Source organism: Ailuropoda melanoleuca, chromosome 1 (assembly GCF_002007445.2).
Source record: "Ailuropoda melanoleuca isolate Jingjing chromosome 1, ASM200744v2, whole genome shotgun sequence".
Classification (NCBI taxonomy): domain Eukaryota; kingdom Metazoa; phylum Chordata; class Mammalia; order Carnivora; family Ursidae; genus Ailuropoda; species Ailuropoda melanoleuca.
The window spans coordinates 123,744,159-123,764,597 of record NC_048218.1 but is presented as its reverse complement, the minus strand read 5'-3'; the positions used below and the strand labels follow the sequence as shown (position 1 = coordinate 123,764,597).

At 41.6% G+C, this 20,439-nt stretch overlaps 1 protein-coding gene across 8 annotated transcripts in view; it reads left to right on the top strand.

Annotated features, from left to right (window-relative positions):
* Nucleotides 1-5,320: 5,320 nt before the first annotated feature.
* Nucleotides 5,321-20,439, top strand: part of NME8 (NME/NM23 family member 8) — a 64,516-nt gene continuing 49,397 nt past the window's right edge. For 4 of the 8 annotated variants that reach the window (XR_004627105.1, XM_034666117.1, XM_034666142.1 and 1 more), the window contains exons 1-6: nucleotides 5,325-5,469; nucleotides 6,208-6,247; nucleotides 6,326-6,383; nucleotides 6,587-6,693; nucleotides 9,763-9,834; nucleotides 14,137-14,253. Coding sequence is in view for 7 of the 8 variants with exons in the window: in XM_034666117.1 (XP_034522008.1) it covers nucleotides 6,215-6,247; nucleotides 6,326-6,383; nucleotides 6,587-6,693; nucleotides 9,763-9,834; nucleotides 14,137-14,253 (387 nt within the window). In the remaining variant the exon portion in view is untranslated. Of the gene's footprint in view, nucleotides 5,782-6,207; nucleotides 6,248-6,325; nucleotides 6,384-6,586; nucleotides 6,694-9,762; nucleotides 9,835-14,136; nucleotides 14,254-20,439 lie in introns of all 8 variants that reach the window. The other 4 variants (XM_034666133.1, XM_034666123.1, XM_019806986.2 and 1 more) reach the window with 4 other exon arrangements.

Below are 20,439 nucleotides of genomic sequence, written 5' to 3'. Positions count from 1 at the left end.
ATTCCTGTATGTTTCTGACCTTTTCTAACCCTAAATGTGGTTCCATTTGCTGTTCCTCTCTACCTTGCCCTGCTCTGAGCACCAGGAAACGGGCCCTGATGCACTGTGCTTTGGGTGTTCTTGTTACTGGGCTCCTACTTGGGTTTGACCTCTGGGCGTTACCAGCAGGAGAGTCCGTCCAGAGGGAGGAGTGAGGATGAGGCATTGATTCTCCGCCCCTTCACAACCTTGTCATCACTGATCCAGCATGGCCTGCCTCCCTTCTAGGCTTCAGCTCCTGCTTTGTGGCTCTGCTCTTTCTGCATTCCATGGAGAGGTCCAAGGTCTTTTCTTCCCTTTGTCCTTTCGGGCCTGGACTTGGTGCGGCTCTCTCTGTTTACGTCAGTATCCCTTGTTGGCTTCCTCATAACTGCTCACATCTCTGGAAAGAGTCCTTCATTAATGCCTCTTCAGTTTCTCCATCTGAGTTGTATTCTGATCCTGCAAAGAAGCTGGCTGACGTTCCATAAGAACTCAAATCCATTCCTGAGGGCAGAGTGAAAAGGGAGACTCCCATTCTCTGCATTGTCTTGGGCTACCCAACTCAAATGTGCTCTTCCCCTTCTCATGAAAGAAAAGATTTCACAAATTTCAACAGATTCAAACAAGTAATGAGGTGGAGTGCGGAGGCAAAGATGCTGTCAGTAATATCATCAGGGTGAGGGTGCCAGATCAAAAGGTAACCATGGCCTTGGATACATCCATGGAGGGGACTTGCCACCTCTTCCCCATTTCCCTTCCAGCAAGGTCAGAGGCTTTACCTTCAGCCAAGACAACTTCACTCCGCAGCACCACTGAAGAATCCAGCAACGGGCTCTGATGTGACTCCATCTCCCTCCCATGAAAAGCCCTTCCAACTTGTTCTGGATTTTGGAGAGAACTGAAAAAGAAATCCACGAATAATTATAAATGCACATGTGTCTTGAAAATGGCTTTCAAGTTTCTATTTCCACTTGACTTTCCACTGGGCCATTTCCAGTGGAAATGTCAAGTAGGTTGCAGGAGAAAAAAATGGTATCCCCTTAAAAAGAAATGACGCAGGGCCATACCACAAGGTCTGTATCATACACATGTGGCAGGGGAATGATTTTTTTTTTTTTAATTTGATATATTTGCTTTAGGGCGCTAGTCTCCATTTAATTTAACATTGATAGAAATCTTTGTGGAAAGGTACTTTTGCAGATTTTAGATAGAGGATGCCCACACAGGAGTACTAATCAAAATATTTTATTAGAGTTATATTTCTGCCTGACAATAGATAACAATTACTGAATGCTCACCATGAGCTGGAGACTGTTCTAAGCCTTACATTTACTTTAAATCATTGAATCCTCATGAAAGTGATTAAATAGGTTCTATTATTATCTCCAGGAAAGACACTGGACTACAGAGAGGATAAAAAATGACCAAGGTCACAAAGACCCCCACTGCCCAATATTGCCTTATAGGGATCTCACAAAACATATGTTTCTGGGCGGGGGGCGGGGGGAGGGGGAAGGCAGTTAGAAAAGCCCTAATGTAATAAGCGTTATATATTCACAAATTACTGATCACACAGAGTAAGGTTGACCCTGCTATTATTACCCAAGGACTTTTGCCCCGTTACTTGTTCCCTAGGGATTCACTCATTCTGTGGATCATAATAATCCTGATTTAACGGTCAATAATGGTGGGACTCATTAGTCTTCTCCTTCCACTTTGTCACCCTAAAATCCCTGGACTCATGATCTTCCCCCCCGCCCCGTTCTGATGCTTATTTTCCCATCATTCACTCAGTCAAATCTGAAACGTTAGAGTTTCCTGTGGTTTTTCCTCCTTGCTCACCCCTGCAAAGTGCTACTTCGCAAGTCCAATTGATACTAACCCCCAAATACCTTGCAAGTCTTTTTTTGCCCCTGGTCTGTGGTCTCTGCCTGCACATGGGCCCGAACCCCGCCCTCCCGGATTGCTGCAATAGCTTTCTTTTTTTTTTTTTTTTTTTATTGTATTTATTTATTTGACAGAGATAGAGACAGCCAGCGAGAGAGGGAACACAAGCAGGGGGAGTGGGAGAGGAAGAAGCAGGCTCATAGAGGAAGAGCCTGATGTGGGGCTCGATACCATAACGCTGGGACCACGCCCTGAGCCGAAGGCAGACGCTTAAACCGCTGTGCCACCCAGGCGCCCCGCTGCAATAGCTTTCTATCATATTATCTCTGGTTTCACTTGCCCAGCCACATTTACTCCAATTGTCACACTGATGTCACAGCGTTGCTTTTTTTTTTTTTTTTTTAAAGAATTGAAACCTTTTAATGTCATCCATCTGTTGTAAATCTCCCCATTTTTAACTCTGAGACGTTTCACACTGTTTTCCCGGAAAGCCCACGTGTACAATCACGCTGTGAGATCTTCCGTACGTTCTGTAAATGAGGCTTGCACCCCTCCTGGGGCGGAGATTTTAGCATGAGGATGAGGTAAAGGTAATTGTGGGTCATTCTAGAGGTCACTGCAGGTTCCTCTGCACAGGCACGAGTCAGGAGTTCAGCTCAAACTGGTCTGGGCGGCCTGGGCGGGCTGGAGGCCTTGTCAGCGCAGTCATTATCGCTGGAAGGGATTTTGCTTTCTATTTGCCTAAGTGAAGAGCTAAGCTGGAAAGCGGAGTTCAAGCGACAATGTGAGGCAAAGGTCAGTGAGTACAAGCAGGTGGGTGGTCAGGTTTTGGGAGCTGGTCACAGATTGACTGGATAAAAATACAGCTTATGAATATAGACTTTTGAATGGTAACAGTTTTAAATCACAGGGAATCTCCAAGATACTTATAATAGAAATAATTTGGGTAAAGACAACAGAAAAGTCACTAAGAGTATAAGATAATTTGAATAGCTGTATAAAATAGAGAAAAACAAGATACAGAAACATTGTCATATTTCTTTTGGTCATGCTGGAAGCAGCTCCAGTCCTCTCATCTGAGCCTTGTTCCCTTCTCCTGTGCCCTCCCATCTCTTCAAGGGCTCTATTTCTTCAACCTTTGCTCTCCAGACTTTGCAAAATCACCATTTGAATACAGTGTAGCAAACCTCTTCCACCTTATTGAAAAGAACGTTAAAATCAGCCCTCCACCACCCACATTCTTTGGCAACCATCTCTTCTCATTCCTAGGTTTCAGGGAAGAGCTGTTGGTTCTCTTTGCCTCCACCTTCTGACTTGACATTCTCTTCTGCAGTGACTTTCCCCAGAACACTCCACTGGAAACATTCTCATGACATCAACATTGACTTCTTTTTCAGTCGACGTAAGCAACATTTAATTTGACCATTTTTTGTTTTATTTGACCACTTTGTAGCATTCTGCAATATTGACAATTGTTGGCTTTACATCGTCCCATCCTTTGATTTCTCTGACATCGCCTGCTCTTGGTTCTCTTACCATTTTGGCTGTTCCTTCTCAATTTCCATCATTAGCTTCACTTTCTCTGTTCCTAAATGTTGATGTTCCTAGTGTATCCTCTTGGGGCCTCACTTTCTCAAATGCCATACTTTCCTGTGCCATCAAGTCTACTCCTATGTTCTTAATATGCCAATTATCAGCAAATCTCTATCTCCCGCCCAGATGTTTTGTGGATATCTTGATTTTCTGTCCAGTAGTCTCCAATGTGTTATGCACGACTTCCCTGAGGTGTGCAAAATAATCTGTACGGGCCCAGGAAGAAAAAGATATTGCTAATTGTGTCTATTTTCTAATCTGAAAAATGAGAAAGACATTGTGTTGTGTTATTATTTATATATTCATTACCAGCAGTGTCCTCTATGGCTTCTTTGTCCTCATTTCTGTGTTGCACAGTACATGCTTTGTCTGTAGGTTTCAATCGTGCACATGCATGGAAAGGCATAGGGAACCTCAAGTTCTGTTGAGTGTTTCTTGTAGGGAGCTGATCATGGGTATCTCCCAGCTACCTGTGGCCATTGATTCCTCTCTCACCTTTCACTCTTTACTCCTGAGCTTCAACAAATCCTAAATCCAGGGGTGCCCTGGTGGCTCAGTCGTTAAGTGTCTGCCTTTGGCTCAGGGCGTTATCCCGGAGTCCTGGGATCGAGCCCCACATCAGGCTCCTCTGCTGGGAGCCTGCTTCTTCCTCTCCCACTTACCCTGCTTGTGTTCCCTCTCTCGCTGGCTGTCTCTCTCTCTGTCAAATGAATAAATAAAATCTTAAAAAAAAAAAACAAAAACCACATCCTAAATCCAATTATTATTCCTGAATGATGCTGACAGGCTCACACGTCCACTCCAAAACCACTCACGGACCCACAGTTGCAGAATATCATTTACCTTTACTTAATATACTCCATAGTGTTGGCCAAGACTCACTATGATGTTCCAGGTAGCTTGGGAAATAAGCATGTCATCAATCCAGACCAGCGGAGGTTACGCTATTCTATACATGTCACATTACACCCAAGTTGTTCGTTTTATTAAAATAATAATAAAATCATAAAATAGAATCTTCGCAATGTTTTTGTGGCATAGACAGTACCTATGAAAATATTTTTCCCACATAGACTTTGACTGGTTATCTCATGGGAAAGCTTGTTTTCATTTTGCAAAAAGAAATTGTTTCAAATTTGAGGACATGTGCTCATCAGTATTTTGCTATCTAACAGATATATCTTAAAACATAATCAACATTATCTGTTTGTTCAAGATTAAAGTGCTATGTTAGGACAGTGAGAAAATTGCTACTTTTTGAAACAACTCATGGTAAGGAGATAAAACTGTATGAAAACTGGTATTTAGACATGTTTCTGTATTTAACACGATTTAAATAGTTAAAGTGGCCAAGCATTTATTCATATTTGGAATCTGGCAAGTTGTGAACGAATTGCAACTAGAAATTGGCTCTGAATGCTAGAGCCTGGCAAAAATCAGTGAAAACATTCTGTAAAAATCTATTGGCTATGTGGAAGTTGCAATAGAATATTGTATACTTTATAATTATTGACTTGTTGCCACACATTATTTTTATTTATGTCAGTAAAATGTATAATAATGTGTAATGATTTGCAAGGGAGCTAGTTGTTAACATTTGCCAGCACACCACTGATGATGACTCCGTTGTCACGAGCCCAGGAGAGCTGCGAACAAGCCTGCAGGACGCAAGCGCACCTGTAGCGCAGGGGGCCGTCCGGGACTGACCGGGCAGGCGCAGTGGGTCGGGGAGAAGCGCGGAAGACCGTGGGTTCCAGGACCCGGGCTCTCCGCGGTTCTGGGCCTGCGCGCTGGGGCCGGGGAGCCTCGAGGCACCGCCCCCGCGGGGGAGGGCCAGGCTCGCGGCGCTAGAGGGGCGGCCGCAGACGTTGGCCCCTCCTCCTGCGAGCGATCCCGGGGTCCTGGTCCCGCCTCTTCCGCTGGACCAGTGCGGACAGACAATCTGATGTTTACCGGCTTCGCGCCCAGGTACCCGGACCTGTTGGAGCCCCGCTCACAAAGACCACAGGACTCTTCCAGGGGGCTGGTTTGGATCCTCGGGGACTGTTCCTTCTCGTGCTTGCACACCTCCCGGGGTAGCTTAGAGGAGGACCTGTTCTGTGGAAGGCTTGTTGGAGCATCCGGCACCCTTCCTGGGATGTAGTTTCGTTGTCCCGAATACCTCCTTTGTCTTGTTAGGTCCGCTGTCACGCATGCAGGCGCAGCCACGCGGAGCGCCCTTGACCGCACGGAATGGGCCGTTTGGGCCTCGCTGACTTCGCGCTGCGGCTAGTTACTGAGGTGCTTAAGAACACCCTAGGGTCTTGTTCTAAAGGTTAAACGTCCATGGAGAGGGACCCGAGAAGGACCCATGAGCATGGTCATAGGCAATTAACACGTGTGCAAATGAAAGTAGAACACTGCGTGAGACTTCAGGAAAAGAAAAGTTTGTAAGGAACTGCACCTCCTCACGTTCTGACCTTGGCTCAGGATTATGGGGCGAGTTAGATACTATGGCTGATGCAGCCATTTAGCGTGGAGCCCCGCCTGAGGAATACTTCACGGCATTGGCTCCTCTCTCCCCAGAAAAGGGGGCGGTGTATAATCGATACTGCCCACGGAAAATATCTACGGGGCATTAAGATGCTGCTTGAATGTGTAGGGAGTAACCTCATTTAAATTTTCACGTAAACATTTTCTATTTGTCTTCCCTTTTTTCTGTGATAGTGGATAAATGGCAGGGAAAAAGCGAGAAATCCAGTTGCAGGTAAGCATGACATACCAACAGTGTTTACTTGGGGCGTTGGTACTTGAAGACCCCTTGACCGTGCTGTCCTTTTTGCAGGCGGTCGTTAATAGTCAAAGCCTGTGGGATGAGATGTTGCAGAACAAAGGCCTAACAGGTACTGGGGTTCTCCTGGTTGTCCAGCCATTGGGAGTTCGGCCCAGGGCATCTCATGGCCCCCCAGGACGGAGTGCGCCTCCCCACTACCAGTGTAAAAACCTCCTTTATGCACTGGCCCCAGGGTTGGGATAAGCTGCTATTCTAGATTCTTTGACTCTGTGTGGTTTTTTTTTTTTCCCCCAAAATATTATCATCTTCTAGTGATCGATGTTTATCAAGCCTGGTGTGGACCTTGCAAAGCAATGCAAACTTTATTCAGAAAATTGAAAAATGAGCTGAACGAAGATGAACTTCTGCATTTTGTTGTAGTAAGGATTTCATTTCCATGAAACGGTTATTTTATAGATCCAAATGTTTAAATACTGTCTTTAAGGATTGTCTTTATTTAAACAACCTGCCAGCACTTCAAAAATGGACCGTATTCACTTGGCAGTTTTACTATATATTTAGTTCTGCCGGATCTGAAAACCATGATGGTTTTTATCCCGTTTCCCGTGGTGTTGAGGTTGTTGGGGTTGAGGTTGTTTACCATGGTTGTGAACATCAGAAAGTGTACGTATGGTTGTCTGTCTGTTGACCTGTTTCCTTTCACCTGACTGGATGTTCAGTGTGTGTCTTTTAGAATCGGGGCTGCAAACGCTATTTGCTGAATAGAATTGGGAAGGTCTCTGGGCACTTAACAACCCAGTTACCAATTTTCCAATGGTAGTGATTTTCCCTACGCTTGTCACTCAGATGTGACAAGGGATTAAAATATTATGGCTAAACTTATTGGGTTTCATTGTATTGATTATTCAGTTTGTCCATATCAAGTTATCACCTGCTTAGAGCTTTGTTGTCTAATACGGTGGCCACCAGACACAAATGGCTTTTGAGCACTTGAAATGTGGCGAGTGTGACCGAGGAACTGAATTTTTAACTTTAATTAATTTAAGTTTAAATTAAAAAACTGATAATTCAGAAATGATAAAACTTTTTAAGTTGTTTGGGACAACTTGGGTATGTGCATCTGCTTTTTTAGACTACACATTTTATGAAATCAAATTACAAACCAATGATTGCTGATTCAAATTTAGCCTACAAATTGAGATGTATTGCAAATGTAAAATACACACCAGATTTTGAGGATTTAGTATGAAAAAAGGAAAATGGAATATCTCACTAATAATCTTTTACAGTGATTGCGTATGAAATGACTATATTTTAGATTAAGTAAAAAATATTTTTATATTACTCTCATTTATATCTTTTTAGTCTTTAACTGTGGTTACCAGAACCACAGAATTTAAAAATATGTGTGTGGCCCATATTCTCTTTCTGTTGGGCAGAAACAAGTCCAAACCAGCTAGACCTAAGGTGCAGAAGCAGATAACTGATTTCGTATCTTTACTCCTTACACCTAAAATGCGTAGTCCCTAATGCAAACAGGAAACCTTAAGCCATTGCATGTTTCCATGTGTAGAATCTCTCTGTGACCCTTCCCAACCCAGACCTTGGGATGAGTTTGTTGATTGACCTTAACCTGACTGTCCATCCCCTTCTGCAAGTACATTCTTTATAGAACTTCTTTTTCTTAGTTCAAGGTTACAGTTAAGTAGCCTAAAGCTTAGAAACTCACCTCATTATTTCTTCAAGAGAGTAGGTGGCTATATACAATTGTTAATTTTTTTAAGATTTTATTTATTTGTCTGAGACAGAGAGAGAGAGGGAGAGAGAGAGAGAGTGCGGCACAAGCAGGAGGAGTGGCAGGGAGGGGGAGCACAGGCTCCCTATGGAGCGAGGACGGATGTGGGATTTCATCCCAGGACCTTGGGATTATGACCTGAGCTAAAGGCAGACACTTAACCAACTGAGCCACCCAGCGTCCCTACAATTGTTAAATCTTTTTATCCAGAAGTTGACTTTGTCTTCTGAAGTTGCAGTTTTTGAAAGGGTGACAATCTGTAACAGCCTGCTTCATTCTGAGCCCCCTGAGTGGATCTGGAATATGATTTGAGACTTGATCCTTGGCAAGGAGGAAAAATGGAGTTCAAAGACACAGAATTGGGCCTCATGGGGATTGCCACATACCGTAGACACAGGGTTGATATAGAAGTTAAAAGACAGTATCGGAAGGCTCTAACAGTTGGCAGGTGGATCATGGAGAATTGAGAGTTGGAAAATTCTTCTGAGTCCTGGCAGTTGGCATTAGGGAAGTTTGTCTGGAAGTGGTAGGAGTGCAAGTTCATGGGCTAGGAATCATGGGAAAACTCCTGTGTCTAAAAGGGAATTGAGGTCAGTGGGGGGAGACCAACAACAAGACAGGCCCCCTGCACACCTGTCAGGCTACCTGGAAGGGAACTTGGGCGTAGGAAGGCAATGCAAAAAGTCCTTATACACTGAGAAGGTGTAAGTCAGATGCTGTGTTCCGGGTGCTTTAGAGGCTTAAATCCCTCTTTGTTTGTAGAGTAATACCGGCGGGCCGGGCACTGCTGTGGAGGTGAAGGGGTGGGTATAGAAGGAGAATTAGACCACATGGGGTGTTGGGTGCCCCGTTCAGCTGCGCGAGGATATAGGTCTTAACGGTGCTTCCTCCCAACCCAATGACTTCTGACTGTCCTCCCAGAAATACCCCAGCCAGACAAAATCCCTTAGTTGACTCCACAAGGAATCTATTCTATTACTATAGCCATCCCACTGGGAAATGCTAGTAAGTTCTTATGGGCCCATGACTAAAGCAGAAGGAGGGTGACATGCAAAGGGGATATGGAACATCATAGATCTAATCACAAGAAGTGAGATGGGGGCACCCTGCCTGGGTGGCTCAGTTAGTTAAGTGTCCAATTCTTGATTTCAGCTGAGGTCATGATCTCTGGGTCTTGAGTTCAAGCCCTGTGTTGGGCTCCGTGCTCAGTGTGGAGCCTACTTAAGGAAAAAAAAGGAAGTGAGATAGGCCCTTATGGTGGTGATACGATACTGACAGGGACAATGGAGTCCTGGAGGGAAGGGCAGTAAAGTTCCATGCGGAGTGGGAGAGGATTTGCAGCAGCAGGGAGCAAGACAGTTCTTGGGGGACACTTGACCTGGGTTGGAAAAGGAAGGGCAAGAGCAGGTAAGGAGGGAGGAAAGTGTGGGTGTTGTATAGCAAACTGGAAGTAGGTAAGCTTTGTGCAGGTTGGGTATCGCAAAGTAAACAGTGAGAAGTAAGCTTGAGGCCAAATGCTGCATGGCCTGAATTGCCAATGTATGCAATTCGATCCTTAGAACAACTATAACATACTCAGAAAATCCTGTAGTAAGCATAAAAATTTTGTGCTATCTACATTCCTTCAACATAGTGTATCTGGTGACTTGGATTTAGTTTCCTCTATTATATGAAATACTTATATTTTTTTCAGGCAGAAGCTGACAACATTGTGACTTTGCAGCCATTTAGAGATAAATGCGAACCTGTTTTTCTCTTTAGTGTTGTAAGTATGATATTTATCATCTCAAATATATTATCAGATTCTAATTTACAGTTAAATAGCAAGTAACATTGTAAAATTACCATGGAACTATTTTCTGATTGTAGTAATCATAGATTTCTTTTGCCTTATCTTTGCTGTCTGTTAACATATTTTATAATTTTTATAATATAATTTTTTGACATCTGGGAGCATGGAATGGGTTGAGGAGGTCAGACCACCATGTAGTGAGTTGATCAAAAAGAAAAATAAGGTGGTATTTACCTTTCCTAAGGAAATAATCAGAGATTTGTATGATGAATTATTATTTACGGGAGTGAAGAATTGGAAATTTCTTCAACACCCAGGAGCGGAGAATTGGTTCTAGGTATTCATGCATACTAATGCAAGGACATATCTGATCACTACTTTGTAATATATGTTGCTCCTATCTCCGCACGTACAAGTGTGTAGAAAGAAGACAGGAAGGGCATTCACCAGATTGTCAGTAGCAGCTTTCTGTGTATGGGGGAAGCATGCAGTGGTTAAGTTTTTTTCTTGATACTTTTTTATATTTTATTTTATATTTTCCAAATATTCTGTGACGAATATACGACTTTAATAATCAGAAAGATGTAATAAGTGCTATTTTCCAGAAGGGGAGTGTTGACAGTTCAAAGGTGTGTGACACACAGTGTGGCTGCTACTGGGTGTAGTAAGGAAAGGCTTCCTGGAGAGGGCTTGGACTCGTTCTCTCCTATTGGATGCTGGGATTATTATTATTATTATTATTTTGTATTAGAAATCATGATTTTAGGGGCGCCTGGGTGGCTCAGCGGTTAAGCGTCTGCCTTTGTCTCAGGGCGTGATCCCGGCGTTATGGGATCGAGCCCCACATCAGGCTCCTCCATTGTGAGCCTGCTTCTTCCTCTCCCACTCCCCCTGCTTGTGTTCCCTCTCTCGCTGGCTGTCTCTATCTCTGTCGAATAAATAAATAAAATCTTTAAAAAAAAAAAAAAGAAAAAAAAAGAAATCATGATTTTAAAAACACTTCTTGGATAGAACTTTTTGCTTCTATGAAATAATGCTTTTGCAACAATTTCAAAGAATTGGATAACCGGGTTCATTGAATTTTAAAAATTGCTTGCAGAGCTTACTCTAAGTTGGACATGTAGGATTTGGTGATTTAGGTGAGGGGTCAGCCAGCTCTTTCAGGAAAGGGCCAGATGGTATTTTCAACTTTGCCAAAATATAGTCTCTGTGCTGGGTCGTTGTTTGCTGACCCTTGGCCTAGACATAGTTTAGGGGACCAGAGTGAGTAACACCTGAAAATAGACTTGGTGGGTTAATCTAAAGAACAGTTAGAAGACTGGTAGCGGTAGCAGTTAGGAGCATGGGACCGAGGAAGACAGACTGGGCAGGAGGACCGTCACATAGAGTCTGGAGCTCTGGGACCACCTTTACCCTGCCAGGTTGGTCAGCTCTGATACCCACCCTCCTTAACTGGATCGTCCAGTCCACGTTCTCTTATCTGCAATCAATGCCTAGAATATAAACCTACTCTTCCTCCCAGCCCTGCGTAGTGCATCCATCTCATGCACAGAATAGTCTTTCTGACCAGTTCTCCCAATTCTCTACCATCTTGCAAACCCTTTCACTGTGTCACATCTGGAATTGAGATGCGCAATTGGCACACTTTCTAAGATCTTTCATCATGGCTCTTAGCCTTTACTCCATTTCCTTGACTTTCTTTAAGTCTGCCTCCTTACTTAGAACATACTTCTTTGCAGCCCAGAGTGGTGACTATTTTCTCAGATTATATGTCTTGAGGCCAGGAGTAGAACCGATATTCCCTTTACTTCCTCTTACTTCAATGACTTTCTTTTCCTTGCTAATTAGAGGTCTTTTCCCTGCTAACTTAGCGATTTGGCTAAATCTCCTTCTCTCCCCCACCTCACCCCTGTCATTTACTGGTCTTCAGATCAGTCCTTTTGATGACTGAAGACTTCAAAACCCCTGTCCTGCCACCCTGGCAACCCACCCACATCTGGGCCTCTCAATTCCTGACCTCTACCACCAATGAACTTTTCTCCAGTGCACCTCAACCAGTCGCTCGCGCAGTCATGCCTCAGACTTTGCTCCACATCCACAATTGTTCATCTAAGAATCTCAGTCTGTGCCCGCAAAACCACCGCCAAGCCATGCTTGTTTATACAGATATTCCCACGGTGGCTCTTTGTAGCGCTTAGCACACTTAGCTGACAACAAATTCATTCCAGCAAGTTTCAGCAGGAAGGGCTTTGTCCAAGGGACATTAGAAAGTCCCTGGAATTGTTGGAAGGTTCCTTTTAGTGGGAAATGGTAACTAGAGTGTCAGTATTTATTTAAACCTCTCTCAACTGGATCCTTCTCACTGACCTTTGAAGATGATTGACTGTTCCCGATTAAAAAATAAAACTCTTTTTTGATGCCATGCCTCTCTCCAGGTACCACCCATCTCTCTCCTTTATCTTACAGCTAAATTTCTCAGGAGAGTTTGCATATTTATTTTCACTCCATTTTTTTTTCACATCCCATTAATGCCTCAACCCATTCATGTCTTCTGAGTGTTCAAGCAAATTTGCTTTTGCTAGTGTACCCAGTTACCAGCCTGTTGTTAAGTATAGGGCCACTTTTAGGCTCACCACGCTGCACTTCTCAAGTGTACTGAATGTGGTGGCCATGCCCTCCTTTTTGGAACGTTGGCTTCTTTTGGCTTTGTTACTTCGTTTCCTTTTTGTCTACCTAGATGGTATTCCCCTCCACCTTCTTTGCAGGTTTACCTTTCTTTATCCAGCCATTAAATATTGATCTTATCATGTTATATGCCCTCTGTAGAAAATTTCCTCCACACATGGTTTCAGTTGTCACCACCTATATGTCAAGAACTCAAGTTTATGTCCTCGGCTAATTCCTATACTTGTGATTTTGGTGAGGGGTCAGCCAGCTCTTTCGGGAAAGGGCCAGATAGTATTTTCAGCTTTGCCAAAATACCGTCTTGAGCTCCAGACTTGTGTATCCAGCTGGTGCTTTGACATCCCCTCTATGTTGTCTGAAGGGCCTCTCACAAGGCACTGGTCCAATACCAGACCCTTCCTCCCCCTGGGAAGTGTGGTCTCCTAAGTGCCACCTTATTGGGTGATTAACATCTTAAATTATCCAGTGTCTTCACAGAAACAGAAAACTCAGCTTAGTGACATCTCTGTATATCACACCCAATCCATTACAGACCTTGGACCCGTCAATTTCACCACCCAGGTCTTTCTCACACTCATCTGTGTCTTTCCATTCTCTCCATCTCCATCACCGGTACCACAGACCGAGCACCCATCTCCCTCACCAGCATCACTAGAATAGCCCCTAATTTATATACAGTCATCTTCTGCTCCCTTCTGACTCTTTCTGAACATGGTAAGTGAAATGATCTTTACAAATAACGGTTCAAATTATGGTCAGTGCCTTTGTTTAAACATGTCTAGGGCTTCCCACTGCACTTAGGTGAAAGGCCTTGTCGTTCCATGACCACAAGGCTCCACATGGTCTGGCTCCCCCTCGCTGTTAGGTTCCTCCCATACCAGGCATCCCCTTACTTTCTCCGCTGGTCTTCTCATTTGCCCTATTACCTTCTGGCCTCAGGACCGTTGCATCTCTATTCCTTTTGCCTGGAATACTCTTTCTTCTCCATTTTGCCTCATTATCTCTTACTCCTCCTACAGATTGTAACCCAAGAATCCTTCCTGATATTGGTAAGCAGCTTTGCCTATCTCCTTGACCAGGACAGATTCGTGTATATGCTCCCAGTGCTTTGTACTTGGTGGTACTTGTCATGGTTGTCATATTACATATGTTTGTGGGGTTTTTCTCCTTTTTTGTAATTTAATTAGGCCACCTACCAGGACTGCTGTTCTGTACCATCGTGCCTGGAACTGTGCCAGAAAACAGGTTTTTTGAAATATATGTTGAAAGATAGACAAAAGGGGGCACAGTGTCAAAAATAATTAGGGAAGATAATGGTAGGAGGTCTGTACAGAACCATCGAACGTAATGCAGGGTTGCCTTGCCTTTGGTTATAGGAAGACAGACATTGGGGAGGTAGAATTCAAAGAGCTGGGTTTTTCAAATCAAGACATACTTTCCCATCACTAATACTTTATTTTAAAATGACTAATTACAATAGCTAAAAAGGATTGGTGGGGGTGTGAGGACGAGTAGGGTAACTTCGTCAAGTTGAATTTTGGATTTATCCTGAAAGTGAAAGTTTCCTTCATGCTTTCTTTTCCCATATAGAATGGCAAAATTATTGCACAGATCAATGGTGCAAATGCACCACTTGTCAATCAAAAAATTATTAACTTGGTCAATGAAGAGAGGAAAATTGCAGCAGGTGAAATGGTTCGCCCTCAGGTAACACTTTACTGACTATTTTGTTCTTAAAAAAATGCATTACATCTTTTTTGTTGTTTTCTTAAGGAATTTTCCCAAGTTTTGTAACCATCTGGGTGTCTAAATGGCACAGACTTTCTGGGAGGTATTTTGGCAATATGAATCAAAGGCCTTAAAAAACACATGTATCCTTTGAGTGAGCAATTACACTCTTATACTTTTCCCTACAAACATAATATGACAAATATAGAAAAGAGCATTTATAGCAGAGTTGTCTGTTATTAAAAGTTTGGAATCAATATAAATGTCGAGCCACCCCGGGGGGCGCCTGGGTGGCTCATTCGGTTAAGCGTCTGCCTTCGGCTCATGATCCCGGGGTCCTGGGATGAAGCCCCACATCGGGCTCCCTGCTCAGTGGGGACTCTGCTTCTCCCTCTCCTTTTGCCCCTCCCCCTGCTCTCTCTCGTTCTCTCGCTCTCTCTCAAAAAAAATCAATAAAATCTTTAAATATTGAGCAATGCTGAATAGGTTCCATAAAATGTCTGTAATTTTTGTCATAAATTATGCAAATCCATACAGTGGAATATTATTTAGTGTATTCTGGGGCCTTGTACTTACTGATATGGAAAGAGGACCAAGATAGATTGACCAATGAAAACAAGACCGCACTTTGGTAGGATACTTAGAATAAGATCCTGCATGTGAAGTGTATCATCTATGTAATGAAAGATAAACTATTTAAAAATTAAGAAATAAACTACAAAGCATGTGGAGGTATGAACATAATAGTATAAGAAAGGAAGCCACAGAGGAAAGTGATCAGAAATACAGTCAGATAAGGAAGAGCTGCTGGTGTTATGGAAATGAACGTGTACGAGCTCGCACACACAATACATCCACACGTGCCAAACCAACCACAGGAGCAAAAAGAGAGAGTATGAATTTAAAAAGTGGAAAGGAGAGACGAGGCAAGAAATACTGAAAAATAATGAGAAAGTACAGGTTCAAGCTTGTATTAAGTATTTGCTATAAAAAATATCAGTTTAAATCAAAGGATAAAAAATTTGATAAACAGCCTTAGGAATATTGGGTTAACTATTTGTAGAAGAAATTTATATCATTTTCTCATATCATCTGCATAAATTTCAGGTGAATTAAAGAACCGAATATGAAGAAACAAAGCATAAGAGTATTAGAAGAAAATACTGGTCAACATTTGTATTGTCATCGGTTGAGGAAGGCATTGTAAACATAACGTAAGACAGATACCAAAAAAGGAAAAATTGATAGATTGGATTACTTAAAACCTTGAAGTGCTCCCTAAAATGTAAAAGAAAAACAGCAAACTGGGAAAAATTCCTATACTCTATACGCCAGTGTGCTAATTACCCATAGTATGCACAGAGTACTTTTTGAGTGTTAAGAAAAAAATGAACATTTTGATGGAAGATTGACAAATGACAAATGTGGGGAATTTACATTTATAATAGTGATTTTTCTTGTCCAAGGACATTTTTCTTTACTTTTCAGGTTTTCTTGATTATCAGGGAATCTTCTCCCTTCCCTTCTCTCTGTCTCTGTTTCCTCTCACCGCCCCCCCCCCCAACCCCGTGCCCACTTGTTTGTGAAAATTGTAATAACCAGGAATTATTGAGGAGCTGCTGTTTGCCAAGATTTTCAAACAGATCTCCTCATTTAATTTGGACAGAAATCTTTTTCCTTCCTAGTTTTTTTGAGATGTAACTGTTTTATTGAGATGTAACTGGCAAATAACATTATATTAATTGAAAGTATATAACATAATTGCTTGATTTCTGTACATATTGTGAAATGATCACTAAGTTTAACATCTGTCACCTTCCAAAGCTAACATTTTTTTTGTTGTGATGAGGACTTTCAAGACCTTCTCTCTTAGCAACTTTCCAGTATACTGTACAGTATTACTATGTGTAGTCACCATGCTGTATGTGATAGCCTCAGAACTTACTTATCTTGTAACTGGAAGTTTGTACCTTTGGGCACCTTCACCCAGTTCCCCCATTTCCCATCTTCTACCTCTGATAACTACCATTCTGTTCTCTGGGTTTATGAGTTGAGTTTTTTTAGATTACACATATAAGTGAGATTGTGTAGTATTTGTTTTTCTCTGTCTGACTGATTTCGTTTAGTATAGTGCCCTCAGGGTCCATCTATGTTGTCACAAATAGTAGGTTTTCCTTCTTTTTTATGTATGAATAATATTGCATTGCATAAATATACCACATTGTCTTTATCCATTCATCCGTTGATGGATATTTAGGTTGTCTGCATGTCTTGGCTATTGTGACTAATGCTACAGGGAACATGGGTATGCACATAACTTTTGTTTCTCTTTTTCTTTCTTTTTTTTCCTTCCTTCCTTCCTTCCTTCCTTCCTTCCTTCCTTCCTTCCTTTCTTTTCTTTCTTTCTTTCTTTCTTTCTTTCTTTCTTTCTTTCTTTCTTTCCTTTCTTTCTCTTTCTTTCTTTTCTTTCTTTCTTTCTTTCTTTCTTTCTTTCTTTCTTTCTTTCTTTTCCTTTCCTTTCCTTTCCTTTCCTTTCCTTTCCTTTCCTTTCTTTTCTTTTCTTTTCTTTCTTTCCTTTCTTTCTTTCGAGAGACAGGGGAGGGCAGAGGGAGAGAGAGAATCCCAAGCAGTCCCCACGCTCAGCTGCATGGAGCCCAATGCAGGGCGCTATCCCATGACCCCAAGATCACAACATGAGCTGAAATCAAGAGCAGGTTGCCCAACTGACTGAGCCACCCAGGCGCCCTCGCTCATAACTTTCTGAGATAGTGATTTCATAGTTGGTCATAGTAGTCTCTTAATATCCTTTATATTCATGTGGTATCTGTTGTAATGTTTCCTCTTGCATTTCTGATTTTATTTATTTGAGTCCTGTATCTTTTATTTTTCACATGTCTAGCTAAATGTTTGTCGTTTTATTTTTTTCAAAAAACCAGCTTTCAGTTTCATTAATTTTTCTATTGTCCATGTAGTATCTATTTTATTTATTTCTCCTCTGAACTCTGTGATTACCTTCATATACTAATTTTGACTCCCTTAGTTCTCTTCTTCTAGATTCTTAAAGTGAAAAGTTAGGTTGTATATTTGAGATATTTTCAGTCTTTTTCTTAATGTAGGCATTTATCCCTATACACTTCCCTCTTGGAACTCTTGTTGCAGTTTGTAAGTTTTGGTATGTAGTATTTCCATTTTTATTTGTCTCAGGTATTGTTAAATCTCTCTTTTGATTTCTTCTTTGACCCGTTGGTTGTTCAGTAGCCTGTTTAATCGTCACAGATTTGTGAATTTTCCAGTTTTCTTCTTGCAGTTAGTTTCTAGTTTCATACTATTGTGGTGGAAAAAGATGCTTGATATGGCCTAACATACGATTGATCTGTCCTGGAGAATGTTCCATGTGCACTTGAGAAGAATGTGTGTTCTGCTGCTTTTGGATGGAGTGTTTTGTAAATGTTAAATCCACCTGGTCTAACATATAGTTTAAGTCCAGTGTTTTCTCATTGATTTTCTGTATGGATGGTTTATCCAAACATAGCTGGTTGCACTGAATGCAAGAACACCTGCCCTGCCGGCCGCCATAGTCAGGCTGTAAGGGATGTGTCCTTTGAGAGCAGCCACAAAAGCTGGGGTGAAGTGCCAGACTTGTGCTCAAGCCATCTTCATGTGGACATCGGCCACCTGGAGCAGGGCAGAGGGAAAGTACAAAGATGGCGCCTGTCATCCTTCTTGGTCTCCAGAGAGGACTGCAGTCAGCCCCTAGATCTGTGTTAATTTAGGATCTTGCCTCAGGCTACAGCTTTTAAGAGTTTCAAATAGGCTTCTTTTAGAGAAAAACTGGGCATGTCCCTGAGCTGCCTGTGCACTGAGCCCTGATCAAATAGCCACACTCCGTCCTCACCAACCTGCTCAGAACTGTTTGTTTACTCCAAGCTCTTGGGACTCATGGACACAAGCCCCAGTTGGCTTTCAGAGCTAGGGACTTGGGGGACCTATCCCTCAAATGGAAGTCTTAAAATTTGGCACATTATATAGTGAGTCTAAACCCTTCACTCCTCAGGGAGATGCTGGTTATTCCCTCCAATTGTGTGTCACTGTGGTGAGGCTCAAGTTTATGGTTAAGTTGTGTCTGAAACTCTCCTACTCTCCTGCCCATTTCAATATGGATTTTTTTCTCATCCGCCTAACGTGTAGGAGTTGCTCGGCCTTTCTCTGGATTTCTTTCAGAGGATTTTTTTTTTTTTGTATAGAGCTGTAGATTTGGTGTGTTTATGGGAGGAAGTTCCCTTCAGCCTTTTATGTCGCCATCTTGAATGGGAATCTCAAGAAATTTTAGGAGATAGTTACAAATGATAAGACAGGGCTTTAAAAACATTAAGTCATTTCCCCAAAACCAGACAGCTAGTAGGTGGTGAAACCAGGATTTGATGTCAGCAGAATGACTCCTAAACCTATACTCTGATTTGCTGTATTCTATGCACCTTTCTCTATGTGTGCTGTGTTCTATGGTTATGTCCTTGTTGTTCCGATTGTTCTTACAGAATGATACCCTGTTTTAATTAATAACAGCGTGAATGTAAGAAATGTATTAATATGTTTATTTTATATTATTCCATTTTGTTGAATGCTTCTGTTATTTAGCTTTCTTATCTAATTGCCTGGTCTAGCACAGCCCTGTCTGATGGTAAAAAAATACAAGTCGTGTTGTGAGTCACATACATAATTTAAAGTATTCTACTAGTCACATTAAAAACAACTAAGAAGACAAAAGTAGAATTATTATTTTTTTCTTTTCAAATTTTTATTTAAATTCTAGTTAGTTAACATATAGTATAATAATGGTTTCAGGTGTAGAATTCAGTGATTTCATCACTTAACATACAACACCCAGTGCTCATCACAAGTGCCCTCCTTAATGCTTATCCCCATCTAGCCCATCCCCCACCCACCTCCCTCCATCAACCCTCCGTTTGTTCTCTATAATTAAGAGTCTCATGGCTTGTTTCCCTCTCTCTCTCCTTTTTTTAGAAAAAAAGTGAAATTAAAAATTTTTAATCCTAAAAATTAAAAAATTAAATTATATTGAGTGCATATTTAAATGTACACAATATAAAAAATAAGATATTCTGCAGTCATTTTTTCATACTAAGTCTTCGGAATGTGCTGTGGAGCTGACACTTATGGCACATCTTAATTTGGACTAACTTCATTTTCAAGTGCTGAAATAGCCTTCTGTGCTTAGTGGCTGCTCTGTTGGCCAGCACACATCCAGCAAATATAAAGTCAGATCAATCTGAAGTTATAGCCAGTACAATTATCTTAGTCCTGATTATAATAAGAATGAGAGCTTCCAGTATGGTCATTTCCATACATTTTGGGGTCTTTATTTCATCGAGACTCTGAAATTATGCATTCTCGTGCCAAAAAAATGTATATATGTAAATATATAAACCTTTCAGATAGTTAAAACAGAATCATAGAAGCACTTTAAGGGCTTCTGAAGAAGTTAAGGAACCCCCATCCCTATCCTTCCTAGTGTTTTACTTTATAGTAGAAAATTATTGTTTTGAGCAAGACAGTTTTTTATAAGTTAAGGAGGTATTTTTCTGTTTCTAGTTTATAAAGGGTAATGGTCAGGATTGGATCTTGAAACTCATCAAATGCCCTTTTGATCTTTAACATGATAATTATTTATCTGTTGGTTTCTTTCTATTTATTTATTTATTTATTTGAGAGAGAGCAAGCAGGGGAGGGGCAAAGGAGAGAGACAGAGAGAATCTCAAGCAGACTTCCCACTGAGCGTGGAGCCCAGTGCAGGGCTCGATTCCACGACACTGAGATCATGACCTCAGCTGAAACCAAGAGTTGAACGCTCAACCAACTGAGCCACCTACGTGCCCCTAATTTATTGCTTCCTTATTAATCTCTGCTTCTTTCTTATTTTATTCCTTGTGCTCTTAAGTTTTAAGTTTTTTGGTTTTTAACCATTTTCCATATGTATTATTTCTGATAGTCTTACCACCCCAATCATTTTAAACATTTTTTTTTTATTTCAGTGGAAAGATGGGGAAAAGTAGTGTTAGATAAATGTAGGCACGTTTCCAATTTACCCTCTATCCCTTGGATTATAAATATTTATTAGAAACAAAATTTCTAAAAACACTTTTCCTA